Genomic DNA, 20,048 nt, shown 5'->3' with positions numbered 1-20,048 from the left:
AAGTCACTCTTGTGGGATGAGGATTTCTGTAACTAAAGCTTTATAGCTTCCTTCAGTAACACATCTCAATATTCGAAAAATCCTCATGCTGAAAGTGTTTGCATTTTTACATCTATTTAAGTGAGATCCATGATGCCAGAGTTAAACTTACTTCTTTAGGCTCTCCTGTGAGTTGGCGCTGTAAAAAAATCCTGTCACCAACTTCTATATAGGAATCTTTCTGATGTGTAAATATATCTGGACGCAGTACTTCTTCCACATGGAATGATTCCAGTTTCCTTAATTTTCCCTCATAGGTTTCCTGGAATCTTCAACGTAATATATATTTCTCCATCCAATGTGGAGCCTTAAACTAAATAAAGTAGCCTAATATATGTCTGCTAACAATCTGATCAATCTCTAAGTGGAAACAGTATAGTTTAGTCGAGCTAGATGGAACTGAAATCAATTCCTACCTTCACCAATTTGCCAGCTCTGTGACCTTAAGGAAATAAATTTATCTAAACCTCAATTTTCTCACCTTTAAAATATTAATGCTGTATCTTCAAGCCTGTCTTTAGGAGTAAATTGTCTTATCACATAAAAGCTACTCATTAAAGGCCAGGCTTCTTCCTTTCCTTTATCTTATTCCCCGCCTCCCTGTTTAGCTCTCCCTGTCAGTTTCTGACATCTCTAAAATTTGAAGTTCATTCTGAATTGGGATAATTTCACCTACTGGTCCACAGTGTCTCATGGGTGCAAATGTGCTTCTTGGGGACACATATAAGAGTTTATACTCTTGCAAAGTACAAGGAACTTCCTAAAAGTAGGTGAAACCATGGAACCATGAGTAGCGGAGGTAGTCCCAATCATATATTTTTTTAGGTAAGTATGAGAGATGGAAACTAAAAGGAGTCAGGAGAGATGGCTGCATGTGTTCATGTTTACCAACATGCAAAAGCATTTAAACCTAACAATTTCTCATGCAATGGCATGCAAAACCAAACAGCATAGAGAGAAGAAAAGGGGATCAGCAAAGAACGCAGAAGGTTCCAGGCAACCAACTGAAATAAGCTTCAAGTTCATACAAACCTCCAACATTAAATTGCTATGTCTGATATAAATGTTTTCACCATCTAGTCTCTCTCTTTTTTTCTGTGAAAATGAAAAGGGGAAAACAGAAAAGCATAAAAAATTAAAATGTTGTTCTTGCCAGGAAAAACTGCAAATTGGCAAACCAAAAAATATTTTAAAGTAAATGTCTGCAGTGCAGCATATGTCAACATGAAATGGTCACAGAACCACAAGGACACAGAGACCACGACTCCCTCTAGAAATGGATGACCTTGTTCATGGAAAATGAAAGAATGTGATGAGGTTATTTAAACAGACAGTGCTCCGGCTTCATTGGCTTCTTACACAGTAGGCTGTGTTATGTTCATTTTTGAAATTGAGTTCTGCTGTATATTGAAATAGATTTATCTCTAATAACGTTCATAAGAAACATCTAAGGGTATTTTATACACAACCAGCCAATATCCCAGGAAGTAAAAACTGTCCATTTCATTTTAAAATTGGGAGGACTAAGGAACAGAGCAATCAAACCCACAGGTAATAACAATACTGAGCATTGTTTCCATAATGGTTTCCACAAGTATATATAGTGTTAACAAATCTGTGAATATGATGCCATTAAAATATATCTTATAACATTTAAGTATAAATTTCATGAAATCTTAATTTTAATGTTAAGTTTTTTGTGATGTGTATGCATGTATATCTATTGGGAAATAATTCTGATTAAGAGAACTCAATGAAAAAAATGGATCACTGTCTTTTTAATGTGCTATGAGTCAGCATGGGTGAATGGTAATGCTTTGTGAAACTGAAAAATGGCTAACCTTCCTCATTCTTATCAGATCTTCAGTCTTTTCTGCAACCTTCTGTTTTGCCATAATTAAAAGAAAAAAGATAAAATATTGGTTCACTTAAGTTTGTTTGAACCTTCATTTGATAATTTTTATTGAAGGAGAGGGAAGTTGGAAAAAGAAAAAAAAAATGGTGGTGGTTTGGTGGTGAAGGGTTGGGGCGGGATAGGAACAAGTGACCTGTTGGCACAAACCTGCGTTTGGTCACCATTTGAGGTGGGTACTGTGACCTCGATGTGGGTTTTTTCCACCTACATTTAAGAAATAAAGTGGCAAAAATACTTTAGGTTAGTTGGGTTCTGTGAATAGCATTGTTTAAAAATAAATGGAAACTTTCAGCTGGTTGTGAAGTATGCTCTGATATGTAATCATCATGATGCAGACTTGTTATGATGGAGGGTGTTAGAGGGAAAGGTTATCGTTCCCAATAGCAATCTGTTAGTTCATCTTCACTTTTTCAAGGCTGGAGAGGTAATATGGACATCTGAATTACCAAAAAAAAGAAAATTAATGTAATTATTCTGTTGTTGAAGAAAACACATTTATACTTATTAAAAAGTACTTATTTTTAAAATTTGGCTTCTTTAATGCTACAGTCACAAGTGAAGATCTCAATGTATACTATACGGGTTAGTTAGAAACAAACAAATCTTTATAATTAAAACACATATAAACAACCATATATAACATCAAACAAGTACAAACAAGGATTTTGCTAGATGATAAATTTGTTTAAGGACGGAGTTTCACCCTTCAATTGATTAGACAATAAAATATCAAAATGAATTCTATTGAAATTGTTACTGATGCATGCAATTAGTTTCAGGGCTATTTATACATAAATTCAGCTGTAACATTCAGTACTTGCAATCTCTTTTCTAGGAAACTAGAGTCTATGTGTTTGCGGGAAGGTCAAGACTCATACTTAATAGCAGGAAGAGAATAGCTAAGGCCTTCTGTCCAGCTTTAAAATATCTATATCTCTATACCCTTTATAATAAAACACACTTGATATCCACAAAATGGATATAACTATTAAAAAACCCAAACCCCAAGTCTATGAATAATAAGCATAGTAGAGTGAGTAATGCCTATAACACTGGATATTTCAAAATCAGAAAACCATTTTTATTAAGGGTCAAATCAATCATTTTGTATTATTATTTTCTTACAAAACCCTATCAATCTGTGGTTTTGACATATTCTTTTTATCACACTTGTAGCATTATGTAGGAATACCAGTCACTATGACATCTTCTCCAAAACTGCATGTACAGAAACTGCATGTACAGAACATAAGATAACAACATACCTTGTGACACTGTCAAAGGATAGGCACACTCAGCTATAGCACTTTAACTACCAGGAGTAATGATCAACTCAGGCATTTCTACTTTGAGCCCCAGCATACTTGCAACATGGGTAAATAACAGATTATTTTACTTCTATGAGTTTAGGTTTTCATATTGGTAAAATGGAGATAATGTGTTACTTTATAGTCATTGGCCTTGAGTCCTTTAGAAGTCCAGCAGCAGGAAATTGATAGCCTCTATATCAGCAGTTCTCAATCTGGGGGTCGCCAGGGGTCGAACGACCCTTTCACAGGGACACCCGATTCATCACAGTAGCAAAATTACAGTTATGAAGAAGCAATGAAAATAATTTTATGGTTGGGGGTCACCACAACATGAGGAACTTTATTAAAGGGTCGCGGCATTAGGAAGGTTGAGAGCCACTTCTCAATATCAACCTAAGGATAAAGGCCGGTTAGCAACAGTAGTTCTGTGTATGCTCTTTCAGAGAACAGTAAATGAACGGAAGATGCCTATAGGGGAGAAGTAGCAAATGATTCAAGACTGACAAAAAGCTCTATCTATCTGTCACTAAATTAAGGCTAGATGATAAAATTTATACTGTTGCCAGGTTCCTTTATCACTACTGTTGCTTTATGTAATATAAATGACTTTGGGTAAAAGCCCTAATTATTTCCCAATTGCTGAAAATAAAATCAACTGCTACCCACTGCTGTTGAAACAATTCTGATTCATGTTGGTGTTGTTAGGTGCGAAACATTTTGGTAGATCACTGTAGGCCACTTAGGCAAGAGACAGTACCATAATTTAAATGCATCAATTCTTCTTCTTTATTCAATGTCCAACTTTCACATGCATATGAGGCAATGTTAAATAGGCATTAATGACAAGAAACCCTGTCCTGCCCCATCCTCACAATTGTTCTTATGCTCATTGTTGCAGCCACTGTGTCAATCCATCTTGTTGAGAGTCTTCCTCTACTTCACCAAGCATGATGTCATGTCCTTCTTCAGTGACTGGTCTCTCCTGAGAACATATCCCAAATCTTGCCATCTTTGCCTCTAAGGAGCATTATGGCTGTACTTCCTTCAAGATTTGTAGGTTCTTTTGGCAGTCCATGGTACTTTCAATATTCTTTGTCAGTACCATACTTATTATTATACTTTTATTAGCTTTTATTTTAAGCTTAATTTACTCCAGAGCCATACTTTTTTGCATCTTCAGTTTCTTCTGGGAAATCTTTTTCTTCTGTGCAACCTTCTCTGCTGGTTTCGAATGAACTTGTTCCTTTTTGGTAAGGATCATTTCAATGTGGCAGGGGAGCTCATGTGTGGTTGATCAGACCATGAGCTCTCTAGGTCCAGCAGTGTACCTTGGGGACTTTGTTTACCTGACTGTACTCAAGGCCAGAGAATTCACATTTAAAGCCGTAGGTTCAGCATTACTCTTCATTTTTAAGTATGTGCAGCAAAAATTCTGCACTCCTTTTAGGCCCCCAATCTTGGGTTCAACCCCACTGTTGGGCCTGGACACACTAATGCCAGCATTGTAATGCTGGAAGGGCACACACTGTGTCTATAAAGTGACGTCTTTTAAATACTTGGTGGCTTTCTGGATGTGCACACCCTTGATGGCCTGGGCAGTTTCACAGATGTTCTTAAAATAGACCCAAAGATTTGACCCTCTTAATTTACATGATTTTGTGGGGTTTTCTGGGTCAAGTGAGTAGCGAAACATTTTGGTAGATCACCTTAGGCCACTTAGGCGAGACGGTACCATAATTTAAATGCATCAATTCTTCTTCTTTATTCAATGTCCAACTTTCACATGCATATGCGGTCATTGAAAATACCATGGCTTTCTTTAGAGACACTTTAGTCCTCATATCAACACCATTTCTTTTCAACACTTTAAAGAGGTTTTGTGCAGCAGATTTACTCAATGCAATGCATCGTCCTTTAATCTCCTGACTGCCACTTCCATGAACTTTGATTATGGATCCAAGCAAGACAAAATCTTTGGCAACTTTAATCTTTTCTCCATTTATCATGTTACCTATTGATCCAGTTGTGAGCATTTTTTAAAAGCAATTAGAATATTTTATGAAATAACAGGTAACCTTGGGCAGTCTTCAGCTATGAGTTTTATAATCACAGAGCTGTGGGGTTAGGAGGGAGTGGGTGCATGGCTAACACAGGATTTTGGTCTTCTCCACATTGAGATGCAATCCATGCTGAAGGTTGCAATCCTTTATTTATATCAGCAAGTACTTCATGTCCTCCTTGAAGGACAGAAAAGGAATAGGCTGTCTATGTCTGTGAAATTAGCCACTGAAAACCTTCTGGCTAGGACCTGACTCGTAGTGATCCTGTGAGACAGGCTAGAACTGCTCCCTTGGGTTCCTAAGAGTAAACCTTAGGGAAGCAGAAGGCTTGGTCTTTCTTTCTCCCTTAGAGCAACTGGCGAGTTCAAGCTGATGATCTCTTGCTGCACCAACAGTAGCACTCAGGCCCCTTCCAAATCTGCCACTACTATGACAGTAATTGAAGTTATCAGAGGCAGCGTTACGTTTAACTTTAAAGAGTATCTCAAAACACATATTCATATAGACTGGGTGAGAAGACCTCGTATGAGCACTAACAGCTGAATGGGGGCAGTTATCACAGATGATTTCTTCATTCTGTTGATGTCCCAAGAGCAAAGGGAACTTATTTTTTAAAACACCTGCAACTGTACATTAGCAGAAGGCCAGAGGAATCTTAACCACTCAAGAAGGTTCCCATGTCACTCTAGTAACCCAACACTTTTCTGCTTGTATAACCAATGGAAGGATAATCAGAAGCGCCTAATGAGATATTCTAACATTAAAAACAGGTAATGTTAAATGGGCATTAATGACAAGAAACCTGGTAGCCAATGCCATGTGCACTAGGCTGGGTATAAAAACGAAAACACCCACCATTCCCTCAACCTCTTTTTCTCCTCTCTGGACTCAGGTTGGTTTGTAAGGGCAATAAAAACCGCAGATTATTATATTTACAGTTTTTTTTTAGATAATACAGTCAAAACAGAGGCATTGGCTGCTGCTATACCAAAAATAAATTAGATATTGAACTGGATTAATCCATCTGTCCAGGTGAAAGCACTTATTAAAGTTTCACAGTGACTCTATAAACCACTGCCACTCAATTGATTCTGAGGCTGTAAATCTTCGCAGGAGCAAACAGCTCCATCCTTTTCCCACAAAGCAGCTGGTGGCTTTGAACCATGGACCTTGTGGTTAGCAGCTTAGCTGGCAGGGCCATCAAGGCTCCTTTTAGAACAGAGTAAAACTGACCTCACAGGGTTCTCAAGCTTGAAAACTTTAAGGAAGCAGACTGCCACATCTTTCTTGCCCTAAGCAGCTAATGAGTCTGCATCAGCAACCTTCTGGCAGCCCAGAATTTTAACCATGTACCACCACGGGTCCTAAAGTCCTAAATAACACTGTATATTTCTTAACAAACATATAAAAACGTAATTCTTTTTAAGAAGACTACTTCTCATAATCCCTGCTATCAATAGTGAGACTTGTATTTACCTTGTAAATCTGAACTAGCAAGTCAACTTCATTAGAGGGTAAATGTGTTTAAAATGCTTATCAACATACAAAAGATCAGTCTAGTTACTGTTACTCCTGGGAAATTTCCTAATTAAATTGATGCTTTTCCCAAATGACTAATTGACTGTGAACACAATCAACTCAGAACTGTAAGCAACTCAGCAGCATAACCTCTCCTAAACAATGGAACTTTCCCTCTTTGAAAAGCTGGCTTAGGATCTGAAGAATCATATAAATGTGTTTTAGATCTAACCATCTAGATGTCCTGTTATCAGAGATATAATCAAAATATTAAAAATCAAAACATAATATTTTAATTACAAAAGATGTGATAGTCTGTTTCCATAAATATTTACCACCTTGGAAACCCTCTGGGGCAGTTCTACTCTCTCCTATACGGTTGCAAAGAGTCAGAATCTACTTGATGGCAGTGAGTAGCAATTTTTAAAAAATTTTATTTAAGCAGAACTTATTGTCAAAACAATTAGAGATTCCTTCTAGGTGAATAAAAATTCATATTGGTCTGGTTCATAAGTCCACTTTTTAAAGGGTAGCTTACAGTCTGTAATTTGTAATCAAATATGAAAATATTTGATAGGTTCATAGGCGCTTTCTTTCAAAAAGAATGAGAAGGAAATAAATAACTGCTAGGATTCCACAAGAATCAAATTCTTTGAAACTCTTCCTGGTAAAGAAGTTAAGTCCCCTAAATTAGAAAATGGGTTATCTAGCTATTTGCGTGTGTGACCTACCTTCCAAGATTCTGTGGGCTCTGGCTCCACTTGCTCAGGTGGCATTTCTTCCCTTTTCACTTCAGCTGTCACTGTTTCCTTTGGTGTTTTCGAGACCACTGTTTTTTTGACAGGTGCACCTGGGACACTACCTTCCGTGATCTGACTCTGAGCAATGGCTGGTGCAGAGGTGGGCCGAGGGCTTCGTTCGGCTGAATCAGCGCCTGCTGTTGTGTGCAGAAAAGGTAAAGGTGAGTGATGGCAAGACTGGCGATTCTAAACCATTACTGATCTGCCAGGGCCACAAGAAACTAGAAGTACCCTCAATTAAAAATAAATAAATAAAGCTAAAACCTACTAGTGATCCTGTTCCATAAATGGGGGAGGAAAAACAAGAAAAGAAACAGAAAACCCATGTTATTAAACAGTAAGATTATTACCTTGTCATCTTCTAGAAAGATAGCCACTTTTAAGGAACTTGAATATATAGTCTATGGTGGGGGAAGAAAGGTTAACTCTGATTTTGTCCAGAATTAAAAAAATAAAAACCAATTTATTTATAACTTAAAATATATTGTAAGGAAAAAGGATTAAGTCAGCTTTTTTCTGTGACGCCTCCTTGGAATGATTACAAAACAACTTGATAAATGGATCTTCTGAGAAAACATGTACTACATTTCGATGCTTGTAAGGGCAAACCTTTGAACCAGACACTTGCCTTTTTAATAATTAGTCATTTGATTATAATAGTATGAATTCAAAACCTTTGTTCCTCAGCACAAAATATTTTGGGTACTCGAGTCTGTCAATTTGTAGCATACCTTCTATTCTCTAATAATTTCTAGCAGTGGTTCTTCACCTGGGGCAATTTTGCCCACCAGAGACTATTTGGCAAAGTGCTGGGAAACTTCTGGTTGTCACAAGGGGGGAAGGAAGTGACTGACAAGTAGTCTGCTGAGGCTAAGGACACTACTAACCATCCCACAGTGCATACGAAAGCCCCTGCAACACAAAAAGATTTTGCCAAAATGCTAACGGTCCTGAGGTTGAGAAACCCTGATTTAGGGAAGAGACTGCACAGATTGCTTTACAGAGATTAAACAATAGAGACATATGATGTTTTTTGGATTGAACTATTTAGCATTTAAGTTTTAGAAAACATACTCCAAAATAACTAGCTATCCTCTTTTTTGTGGGCTTTACTTTGCTTCAGGCACTAAAGGAAAATGCTTCTATTCTTTGTAGTAAAACCTCACTCAATGGAAATGTGTCAGAATGAAATGCTTTTGTACATGTGCTAACAGTCCCCGACAGCAGCTCATTATCTTCTTATGTCCTGACACTTTACAATGCTGATACTTTGACACGGTAGTATTTACAGCTTTTATTACATATTTTCTTGCCTTCTTAAATTTATATATGGAACATAATTTATCTTGATGTTTATATTCATTCATAAACTGCAAGGATTGGACAAAACAAAGGAACTCAATGAAATCAGAACAAACATTTTGAATTCAAGTTGCTTCATACACACAATACCAAGAAAGAGCTGCTGGCACCCTGGCATCATTCCTTTGAGGATTAAGGAAGGAAGGTGGCAGAAGCTGCTTTGCCTTTCAAAGACAAATCTGTGGCCTCTCACAAATTCCTACCACTCATGGGTTCTCTAAGCCAATCGATGTAAGAATGGCAGATGGCAGACCAAATCGAACAACACAAGATAATGTGACAAAATATTTTGCTCACAGTTGTGCTAAAGTATCATACATGTGTGTTCACACCTCCTCTCAAAGAATTAATTCAACTCTGCTTGGCATCATAGACACATAGCCCATGAGCTCACCATGTGTTATTTTGCCACTTGTATTTGGTTTTAATCCAATACTAATATTGCCAAGCCAAATGATTTCTGTCTTCAGCATTCCTAGCCTGGCAATCTGTACTGCACGTGGAAAAGCAGATGTAAAACTGGAAATTGGGAGTTAGGAACAGTTCAGAGACTGGAAAAATGATGACCTTACAGTGAGGAGCCCGGACCCATTTTGAAATTCTCGGTTTTAAATATTCCCTACTTTCTTTTCTCTGAGGTTTTTCTCTGATTTGCTTGGTCATTGTTGCTGGGTCCTTTTTTGTAGTGGTGCTTTTCTGTTACAGAGCAGTCAGATGGGTGGGGATCTCTGGAGGCAGCAGCAGGATTAGTAATTGCCTGGGGGCAAGGAAGGGAAGGAAGGGTGGGGGAATGAGGACTCAACAGCAATGGGTACAAGAAGGAAGAAAGTGTTCCAAAGTTTGAGTGGTGATGATCGCACCCTTCTGATTATGATGAAACGAGTGAACTGTGTGACGTGATCATAGAACAATAAAACTATTTTTTAAAAAGAGTCAAAGCAGAATTAGGGAGTCTTAGGTTTGAGCTTACTTTAGGCACATGGGCAGACGCTTACATGAAAGATATCAATTCCAAAGGAAAACTGGGTAAGTCATATTCAACTGAAATAAAAATACTTTAAAACTTCAAATAGTAGTAACTTTTAACATAATAAAATTCTTATATTTCTATTATTGGGGTAGGTATTATTTCATGAGTATGTTGAGCAAAAATTAATTATGTACACACAGATTAGTAATTCAAATGAAAGATATCACCTGGGGGCCCTGGAGCTAGACAACATTTCCCTCCCTTTTTTCAATCAGGAGAATGCAAACTACAGAACACAACAGGGAATCATGGGAATGTTTTTATAAAACAGCTTCATTGAGTTAAAATCCACATACTATACAAGTGACCCATATAAAATGTATCATTTTCTATGTGTTCACAGGAAAGTGATTACTTTTCAAGATGATTTGAGTTTTTGAGCTTTATGGATTTATTTGCTAGCGATTACAGGATTTTGCTGTATATAGAGAGGATACTTAACTTTTGAATGCCTAGGAAAAGAAGGATGAACTCTGGTAGTGCATTGAGTTAATTTTCATACTGATAACTCTTTGGCTGGTATTTCAAATCCACAACCCCTCTAAGGGAGAAAGACGAGGCTGTCTGCTCCCATAGTGTTGAAAACCCACAAGAACAGTTCTACTTACAGAGTCACTATGAATCAGAATTGACTCGATGACAGTGACTTTTTTTAGTATATTCAAAGATTGGAAGACTGTATTGTAATTAAATTTTTGCCATATGGAACTATGATGTTAACCTATAACGTTGATTGGCTATCCCAATCAAATTTCTAAGATTTTTATGGACAACAATTTGGGTATGTGATTTTGAAATATACAAGAGAACTCAAAGGCCAAGAATAATCAGGACAATCTTAAAGTAAAATACATGTGTTGAAGTCAAGTTCAGTAAAACAGAAAATAACAAATGCTGAAGAGGGTGTGGAGAGATTAGAATCCTCATACACTGTTGGAGGTGTTCATTAGAAATTAAAAATGTTGATTGCAAAGGTAATGATCCAAAATGTAACCCCTCAAATTGTTGAATGAAAACTGATGTGCTCCGTATTAAAAAACAATAGTTTTTTGAAACAAACAAAATGTAACCCCTCTCATAATTTACAACTAAAAAAATAGAATTATAGAACTTATAGTATCAGATAAAGACTTATTATAGTGCTGGAATAATTAAGATAGTGGAGAACTGGCATGATAAAAAAAAATCAACAAACCAGAAATAAATGCCCCATCACTTGATTTATAACAAGAGTAGGATTGGAATGCAGTGGGGTAAAATAATATTTTCACTGTATAGTGGTGAGTCAACTGATTGCCCAAATGAAAAATAAATTATAAGGCTAGAATAAGTGAATTCAAAATATTTTTTCAATTCCCAAAATTTTGTGATAGTAATTATAAACCCACTGAAGCACTGTCTTCCTTTAGAATTGTTTAGGAGCCTTGGTGGCCTATATGTTGAGCTGCTAACCACACGGTCAGCAGTTTGAAACCACCAGTCCTCTGTGCAGGAAAAATATGCTCTCCGCTCTCATGAAGATTTATAGCCTGGGAAACACAGAGAGGCAATTCTGATCTGTCCTATAGGGTGACTAGGAGTTGGAATCGATTTGATGGCAGTTGGATTAGAATTGTCTAACATATGGATTGTGATAAAAGCTGCAAAATCCCCCAATAAAATTTTTTTAAAAGACATCAAGGATTTTTTTTAAAGTCTTTAGTTAAACTATGGGGTTTTTACTGCTAGAAAATACAGATAGTCCAAATATAAATTCCGTAAGGCTTTCTAACTTCTTCAACGAATCAAAGCTCATTAATATTTGAATTCTTGGCTATTTGTGCTACTCAAAAGAAGCAGTACATCGTGCACAGTATTTATGTACCTATGCAACTCCAGTTAGTGACCAAAAAATGGGATATGTTATGAGATACACCAGGATTTTTGTCCTAGCTTTGAAATTCACTATCTGTGAAGTATAAGTTTTAAGTATAATTAATATTTATCATGTATTCTTGCTTGAATGAGATAAATATTCTAGTTTCTAATATCTAAGATATCCTGGAAATAGGATGATTACTGGGCAAGGAAGGAGATGCTTGATGGTGTTATATAAATATGGCAGAGACATGGGGATTGAGTAATCATATATCAAATATAGTATGTTCAATATAAAAGCCTTGATTTTTCATATCCTTCATCCTACATTTCTCAAATATCCCATCCCATTAAATCATCAAGTATAGGAGTAAAGCTCAATTTTCTTTTCCATACCATCTCCAATACAACTTATTAGCAATTCTGCCAGCCTTACCTCCAAAATATATTCCTGGAACTTTTCACTGTTTCCAGTGCCAAGCTGCTATTATTTCTCTCTCTAATTAAGGAGCCCTGGTGATACCGTTGATTATGCTAACTGCCAGGTCAGCAGTTTGAACTCACCTCCTCAGAAGAAAGATGAGGTGTTCTGCTCCTGTAAAGATTTATAGCCTCAGGAATCATGGAAAGTAGTTTTATTCTGTCCTATATGGTCAGTGAGCTGGGATCATCTCAATGGCAATCCGTTGGAGCAATTAAAATAAAAGCTAAACTTCTGCTTTCAGCACACAAGGTGCTACATAGTCTGATTCCTGGCGACTTCTCAGACCTCACTCATTCTGTGCTCCTTATATCTTCATTCACTAGGATCTCAACCTTCTAGGTTAAGAGTTAAATAAAGGAAGGGGCTATATGTGTCTTGTTCACCACTGTAATACTACCCTTACACCTAGCACATTACTTAGCATAATTGATGACTACATTACATAATGGGAGGAACATAGAGAAGTCCTTTATATTTTACTACATTTTCTTATACACCAGACAGAAGCAGGAATTTCCAAATGGCAACCGTTGCTGTTTGGTAAAAGTAGAGGGGCAGCAAAAATAAGGAAGGCCCTCAAAGAGATGGATTGGCACAGTAGCTGCAACAATGGGCTCAGGCATACGTACAGTTATGAGGATGGTGCAGGACTGGGCAGTGTTTTGTATTGCTGTGCAGAGACTTGGAACCTACTCTATGGCACCTAACCACAACTGTGGCTGCTGTAGGAAGGTCTGTCTAGGTATTTTATCAGAGGGTCTGGACATATCAACAAGCATGAAATAATATAACATAAAGTAATAATGATGTAGCCAGAACACTAGCAGTACCTTAAGGATAGCTAACATTTTAGGAGGCATATATTAAGTGCCATAGGAGACCTGGTGGTGTACTGATTACCAGTTGGGCTGCAATCTGCAGGGTTGGCAGTTTGAAACCACAAGCAGCTCTGTAGGAGAAAGACTGGGCTTTCTACTCCCAACAACAGATACAGTCTAGGAAACCCATGGGGGGTGGGATGGGTGTCGCTATGAGTCGGCATTGACTAGATGGCACTGAGTGTGGTTTTGGTTTGGTATTAAGTGACAGATATATATACATATACACACACACATATTATCTTATTTATTTCTCAGAAAAATTCCTTGAGCTAGTATGATATATTGTCATCATCTCTATTTTTAAGAATGAGAAAACGAGGCCCAGAGTGTAAGTAATTTGCCTGAGAGCGTGGTTCAGAAGTGCTAAGGTTGAGACTAGAATCAGGTCTGTTTGATTTGACAGCTTAAACCTTACCTTTTCGATTTCTATCTAGTTACATGGACCTTGCGGTTATAACAGATAGCACGGTGGGTCCTTAATAAGTATAACTGATACTACTCTTGATTCCTGCCTTCTGAACTCATTAGCCACTGGTCCCCTGCCCCCTTACTTTAGTGGATTAAGAACCTGGCTGTGGCTTGTTACTTTATTTCAGTAACAGTCGTAAATTCTAAACTTAAAAGATCCAGCCACTATATATGAATTCAGACACATCTTCTTCTCTCAATATATACAACCATGAAACTTGCTAATTTCTTAAATAACATTTGGAGACGCCAATAATGGGATTGCTTATTCTCAGTCTATAATTGCCACTTGACAATTGGACTAAAGCTCCCTTGCCTCAAACACCTTTTAAAGTAACTGCTGCTGTCAAGGCAGAGTCTTTGGGCGGCTTAAATGGTTAACGTGCCGACTGTCAATGAAAAGGTTAGAGGTTCCAGTTCCCTCGGAAGTTACCTTGGAAAAAAGACTCAGCAGCTTACTCCTGAAAAAAATATCAAGCAACTGACAACTCCCTGGAGCATGGTTCTGCTCTGACCTGTGGGGTCACCATGAGGTGGAATCAACTTGAAAGCAACTTGTTCTTATTGGTGATAGTCGAGGCAGACCCTTTCTCTTTTCTACTAGATAAATAACTACTTAAAAAATTCTGTACAGGCTTTTAGCTCAGCATTCTGCATGAGGTTTAAACTCTGTGGTAGAGATTCGCATTAATAAAAGTGTTTGATCCACAGCTACCTAGCTGTGGAAGCCTTGATCTAATTACTACTCTCTTCGAACCTCAGTTCTCCCTTTCTTAAAATGGCAATTAGTAAGATCCCCTTCAGTTTTCCCAGTAAGGTTCTTAAATTTGGTTCTCTTATTTCTTTGTGTCTCCCTAACGAGAGAAAAAAAATAACTGATATCCAATACCTACCTCCATCAAGGCTCCGGGATGCCCGTTTGCTAGCTGTTCGCTCAAAGTGTGGGGCAGGTCTGTCAATCAAAGCACTAGCTTGTCTGGTCTGAGCCTGGGTTCGGCCGCTGTATCGAAATTTGGATCCCAATGCAAGAAATTTACTCTTGGGAATGGTGTCTGTAGATGTCAGTCTAGAAAAAAAACACAAAAATCATACATATGATGTGTTCTCTCTTTATCCTAATGTCATGTGATAATATGAGGTTAAAAATGAAATCAAGAACAAAAAAGTTCCATAATTCTCAGAATATCCTTGTAGTTACTAAAACAGATTTCTCATTAAGCAATCAGTATTTTAGTTCTAAAACATTTTTCAGCAGTTTTAATGGCATATAGTTCACATATCATAGTTTGCTACATTTTTAAAAAAAGAAATCAGTATGATTTACTTGGGAGCCTATTTGAATAATGTAATTTTCTATCTCTATGACCACTGCCATTGAATCAATAGTGACTCATACTAACCCTGTACGACAGAGTAGAACTGCCTCATAGTCTATAAGTCTTCTTAAAAATTTTATTCTTATTTAATTATTTTTTAGGCTGTCTTTTTTTTTAAATTAGGCTGTAAGTCTTTATGGAAGTAGATTGCCACATCTTTCTCTTGAGGAGCAGCTGGTGGGTTCAAACCACTGACCTTTTGGTTAGCACGTCACCACTGGTACCACCAAGGCCCCTGCTGTATCTCTATAGATAGAATCTTAGTATCAAAATACTTTACATGTTCCCCCTATCCTTATATAATATTTTTAACCATTTTATAGATATAGGAAATTGAATTTGGAGAAAAATGTTATTAGATTAAGATTACAGGCCATTGCAAGGTTGGACAGTAACAGTGTAAACTCAAAGTTCGGCTGGAAAAATAATTTGGTAAAATGACTCCATTCATGCCTGGAAGCCTATTTAACAGGTTATGTAGTGTGCTGACAACTCAGGCAGAAGCCCTGTCTCTCTCTTTCTCTGCAGTCCCAGGATGTCCTTGTGTCATGACATTTTACTACACAGGACCAAACAGTTTATTTGTATGCTGGTTTCCCTGTAAGACCGTGAGTTCTCTAAGGGTAAAAGTGATCTTTGTGTTTTCATTTCTGGCACAGTGCCTGGCATGAATTTGGCACCTAATAATGTTAGTTGAATAAATAGATAAAATTGCTACCCCAGATATTACAAAAGGGAGTATTTTCCCTCCTTCGAGACAGTTCATTTTAATTCAATAAATGTTTGCTTTCTTTTATGTGATGGAGCACTACATTTTAATAGAGCCACTTGTATTGAACATTCAAAATAACCTTTTTCCTTGTTTTGTTTTTTTTTAAATCCAACTATTTTCTGGTTTGGTTTTTAAGAAGAGAATGATGAAAGTATATGATACATATTAATGATTGAGATTCTCTAATCAGGTATAATATATACTCTCATGGTTTATTTTGAATTGACAATTGAAATATTTTCTTTAATCTTTTCTATCTGTCCACTGTTATACACTAAGTATAATATAAAACATACAATATAAATATATACTTACATGCTCCATTACATAAGTTATATAATACAATTCAAAAATACAGATGGAAGGAAAATATATCAAGTCATTCAAAGGCAAGTTTCTTTCTGAATAGAATGGTAACAGGTCTTAGATTTGCTTTGAAATAATCTGGGGGCAGAATGAATAAGTATATAGATGAAACACGATTAGTCTTGGAGTGATAATTTTTGAAGCTGTGTGATAGGTGGAAGGGGAGCTCATTATTTTATTCTTCTTACTTTATATATATATATATATACACACACACACACACACACACACACACACAATTTCCCACATGTAAACAAAGTAAAGGCAAGCTTTCCTTTCTCTTTTAAAACTATTTATTATGAATTAGGTGAAGGCTTATGAGGCAGATCATCAGTTTTACATTCAACAGTTCACATACATTTTGTTTCAACATATTTAATACAATCCCCTCAATGTATTATCAATTATCCCACTTCCTCCTTGTGTTTAGTCAATCCTGCCTTCTTTCCTAACTCTCTGTACTTTATCCTTGGGTAAATGCTATTGAATCTTAGATAGTTGATTATTCTAACATGAACGAAAGCTCAGATTCAGATCTGAAGGGTAACTTTATTTGGCTGGGTTGACTAGAGAAACAAACCCAGAGATACTCATATGTATAAGAAAGAGTTTTATATCAGAAGTAGTTACATATCAAGAAAGCATCCCAGCCCAGTGAAACTCAAGTCCCTCTTCAAACTCACACAGCCACATGCAATGATGCAGAATGCAAGATCACCAGACCGGCCAGTGAGTGCAAAGTTGTGTGGATCTAATGGTGGTGGCTCTGTGGCAGCAATCAAGGTCAGTCAGCAGGAAGATTAAGGCATAGAGAGAGGGGAGGTTCCCAGGGACCCTCCTTATGAGAAGGCCACGCCCACAAGGAGTCACTCCACCACAACGCTTTGTTTGTTTGTTTATAAAATGTCATTTTATTTTAGGTGACTCTGCTGTTACATAAGAAATAATATTTTCACAAGGCTATTTTGGGACTACAGTCAATAACACACAATAGTGGTCCAATTCTCTAAGCAATAATCACGAGACAAACTGGACACCCTACCCTCTCCCATGTGCACAAGTCTGCATGGAAATGTACTAACGTTTTAGACTTGGACTTGTATACTTTATTTATTTATTTCCCTTTGCTAGTATGTAACGAAATGACATGCACTTTCATCGCTAAAAACAATGCTTGTATTCTGGCAGCAACATGCTACTTCTATTGCACAGTGAACTGAATATCGGAACTACGAAGGCAGGAGTGTAGGTGAATCTCTATTGGGAAGGGAAGTTGTCAACTTAAACAGCAGCGAATGAAGAGTGAACAAGGAAACTCCCTTTTGTCACAGATGTACATGACCTCCATAATATATTATATAGGAGGCATTTTGCTGCACCGCTACACTTTTAAATGTCTTCAAGTTGACATGAAATTATGTAATTAGCACAGTGACTAAGGGACATAGTCTTGGGGGACCCACCACTTTGATCCACCAGTAAGCTTGGTCTGTTTTATGATTTGAGGTTTTCTTACACATTTCTCTCTCACTCGATCCAGGACATTCTAATGTGACCCTTTTGGAGTAGTTGGTAGTATTGCTTTCTGTTTAACACAGTAATTATTTGTCTAAAATGTATTTTCTTTTCTAGACTATATATACCAAAAGATCAGGGACTAAGCCATCATACATATGACATAAGTCAAAAAGTATTGCTTCTAAGTTTCTAGTTCATTGATGATCCTGATAGATTTTCTTGAAGGACGTAGGCTGAGAGGTCTTATTATGAAGAAGTTGTAAGAAAACTTAAAACTATATTGGCGAGAAAAAGGCCATGAAAGTTGAGCTGAATGACTTTTCACCCATCACAACAATGGCCTATTCATTCTTCCAGGATAACAAAGACTGCCCTATGAAATGTTACTGGGGCACCTTACCCTATGCACCTTACAGCTTTCATATTTCACTTTCATATTTTTTTGTTCCTCAAACTCAAAGAACATTTCTAAGGAATATGAATTGAGACCCTTGGGGCTGCCAAATGTGTCATTTTCATGTGGTGTAAATCAAGAGCACAGAATTTCTCAGGAAAGGTTACAGAGATGGAAACACAGCCTTCAGAAGTACATAGACATAGATGGGAGAATATGTCAAGAAACGATAGCTTCACATTTTGATATTGTTGTTGTAAGGTGCTGTTGAGTCAGTTCCGACTCATATTGACCCTATGTACAACAGGATGAAACACTGTCCAGTCTTGTGCCATCCTCACAGTTGTTCTTATATTTAGCTCATTGTTACATCCACTGTGTTAATAGATCTCATTGAGTGCCTTTCTCTTTCCCCACTTAACGAAGCATATTTTACATGGTCTGGTATTTCCTGACAACGTGTTCAAAGTATGTGAGATGAAACCTCACCATCTTTGCCTCTAAGGAGCATTTTGGCTGTACCTCTTCCAAGATAGATTTATTGGTTCTTTTGGAAGTCCATGGTACTTTCAAAATTCTTCACCAGCAAAATAATTCAAATGCATTGATTTTTCTTCATTCTTCCTTATCCAATGTCTAACTTATCACATGCATACGAAGCAACTGAAAATATCATGGCTTGGGTCAGGAACCCCTTTAGTTCTCAAAGTAACATTCTTGCTTTTCAGCACTTTAAAGAGGTCTTGTGTGGCACATTTACCCAATGCAAGTGACATTTGATCTACTGACTGCTGCTTCCTTGAGCACTGATTATGGATCCAAGCAAGATAAAATCCTTCAATCTTTTCTTCATTTATCATGACCTTATCTATTGGTTCAGTTGTGAACATTTTAGAATTCTTTACATTGAATTGTAATCCATACTGAAGGCTTCAATCTTTTATCTTCATCAGCAAGTGCCTTCAAGTCCTCCTCACTTTCAGCAAGCACGCACACTGCAGGCTGTTAATAAGCCTTCCTCCAATAGTGATGCCACATTCTTCTTCATATCATCCAGCTTCTCTGATAAAGTGTGGTGAGAGAACACAACTCTGATGTACACCTCTCCTGATTTTAAACCATGCAGTATTCTCTTGTTCTGTTCACACAACTGCTGCATGACCCGTGTACAGGTTCCACATGAGCACAATGTTCTGGAATGCCCATTCTTCTCAGGCTATTCACAATTTATTATGAGCCACAGTTGAATGCCTTTGCCGAGTCAGTAATACACAAGTAAACATCTCTGGTATTTTCTGTTTCCAGACAAAATCCATCTGACATCAGCAATGACATTCCTTGTTCCACATACTCTTTTGAATCCAGCCTGAACTTGTGGTATCTCCTTGTCAATGTACTGCTGCAATTGTTCTTGGATGATCTTCATCAAAATTTTACTTGCATGTGATATTAATGATATTGTTCTGTAATTTGAGCATTCTTATGAGTCACCTTTTTTGAGGGGAATGGGTAAAAATATGGGTCTCGCCCAGTCAGTTGGCCAAGTAGCTGTCTTCCAAATTTCTTGGCATAGACCAGTGTTTTCAGTGTTTCAGCAACTTTTAAAACATTTCATGTGGTATTCCATCAATTCCTGGAGCCTTAATTTTGGCTAATGCTTTTAGTGAAGCATAGATTTCTTCTTTCAGTACCATTAGTTCTTGCTCATAATCTGCCTCTTCAAATGGTTCAAGTTCCAGTAGTTGTTTTTTTGTAATAGGGACTCTGTGTATTCCTTCCACCTTTTTTTGATGCTCCCTGCATCATTCAATATTTTGCTCATACAATTTTTTAATATTGCAACTTAAGGCTTGAAATTTTTTCTTAGTTCTTTTGGTTTAAGATATGCTAAGCATGTT

At 37.2% G+C, this 20,048-nt stretch overlaps 1 protein-coding gene across 5 annotated transcripts in view; it reads right to left on the bottom strand.

Moving 5' to 3' along the window:
- Nucleotides 1-20,048, bottom strand: part of EPB41 (erythrocyte membrane protein band 4.1) — a 204,065-nt gene that overhangs the window by 43,693 nt on the left and 140,324 nt on the right. For 3 of the 5 annotated variants that reach the window (XM_075553215.1, XM_075553216.1, XM_075553219.1), the window contains 3 exons: nt 14,618-14,790; nt 7,574-7,779; nt 1,072-1,134 (listed from right to left, as the gene is read on the bottom strand). In XM_075553215.1, the coding sequence (XP_075409330.1) occupies nt 1,072-1,134; nt 7,574-7,779; nt 14,618-14,790 (442 nt within the window). The remainder of the gene's footprint in view (nt 1-1,071; nt 1,135-7,573; nt 7,780-14,617; nt 14,791-20,048) is intronic. The other 2 variants (XM_075553223.1, XM_075553225.1) reach the window with 1 other exon arrangement.

Source organism: Tenrec ecaudatus, chromosome 1 (genome assembly GCF_050624435.1).
Source record: "Tenrec ecaudatus isolate mTenEca1 chromosome 1, mTenEca1.hap1, whole genome shotgun sequence".
Taxonomy (NCBI): domain Eukaryota; kingdom Metazoa; phylum Chordata; class Mammalia; order Afrosoricida; family Tenrecidae; genus Tenrec; species Tenrec ecaudatus.
This window is presented reverse-complemented; position numbering and strand designations above follow the sequence as displayed.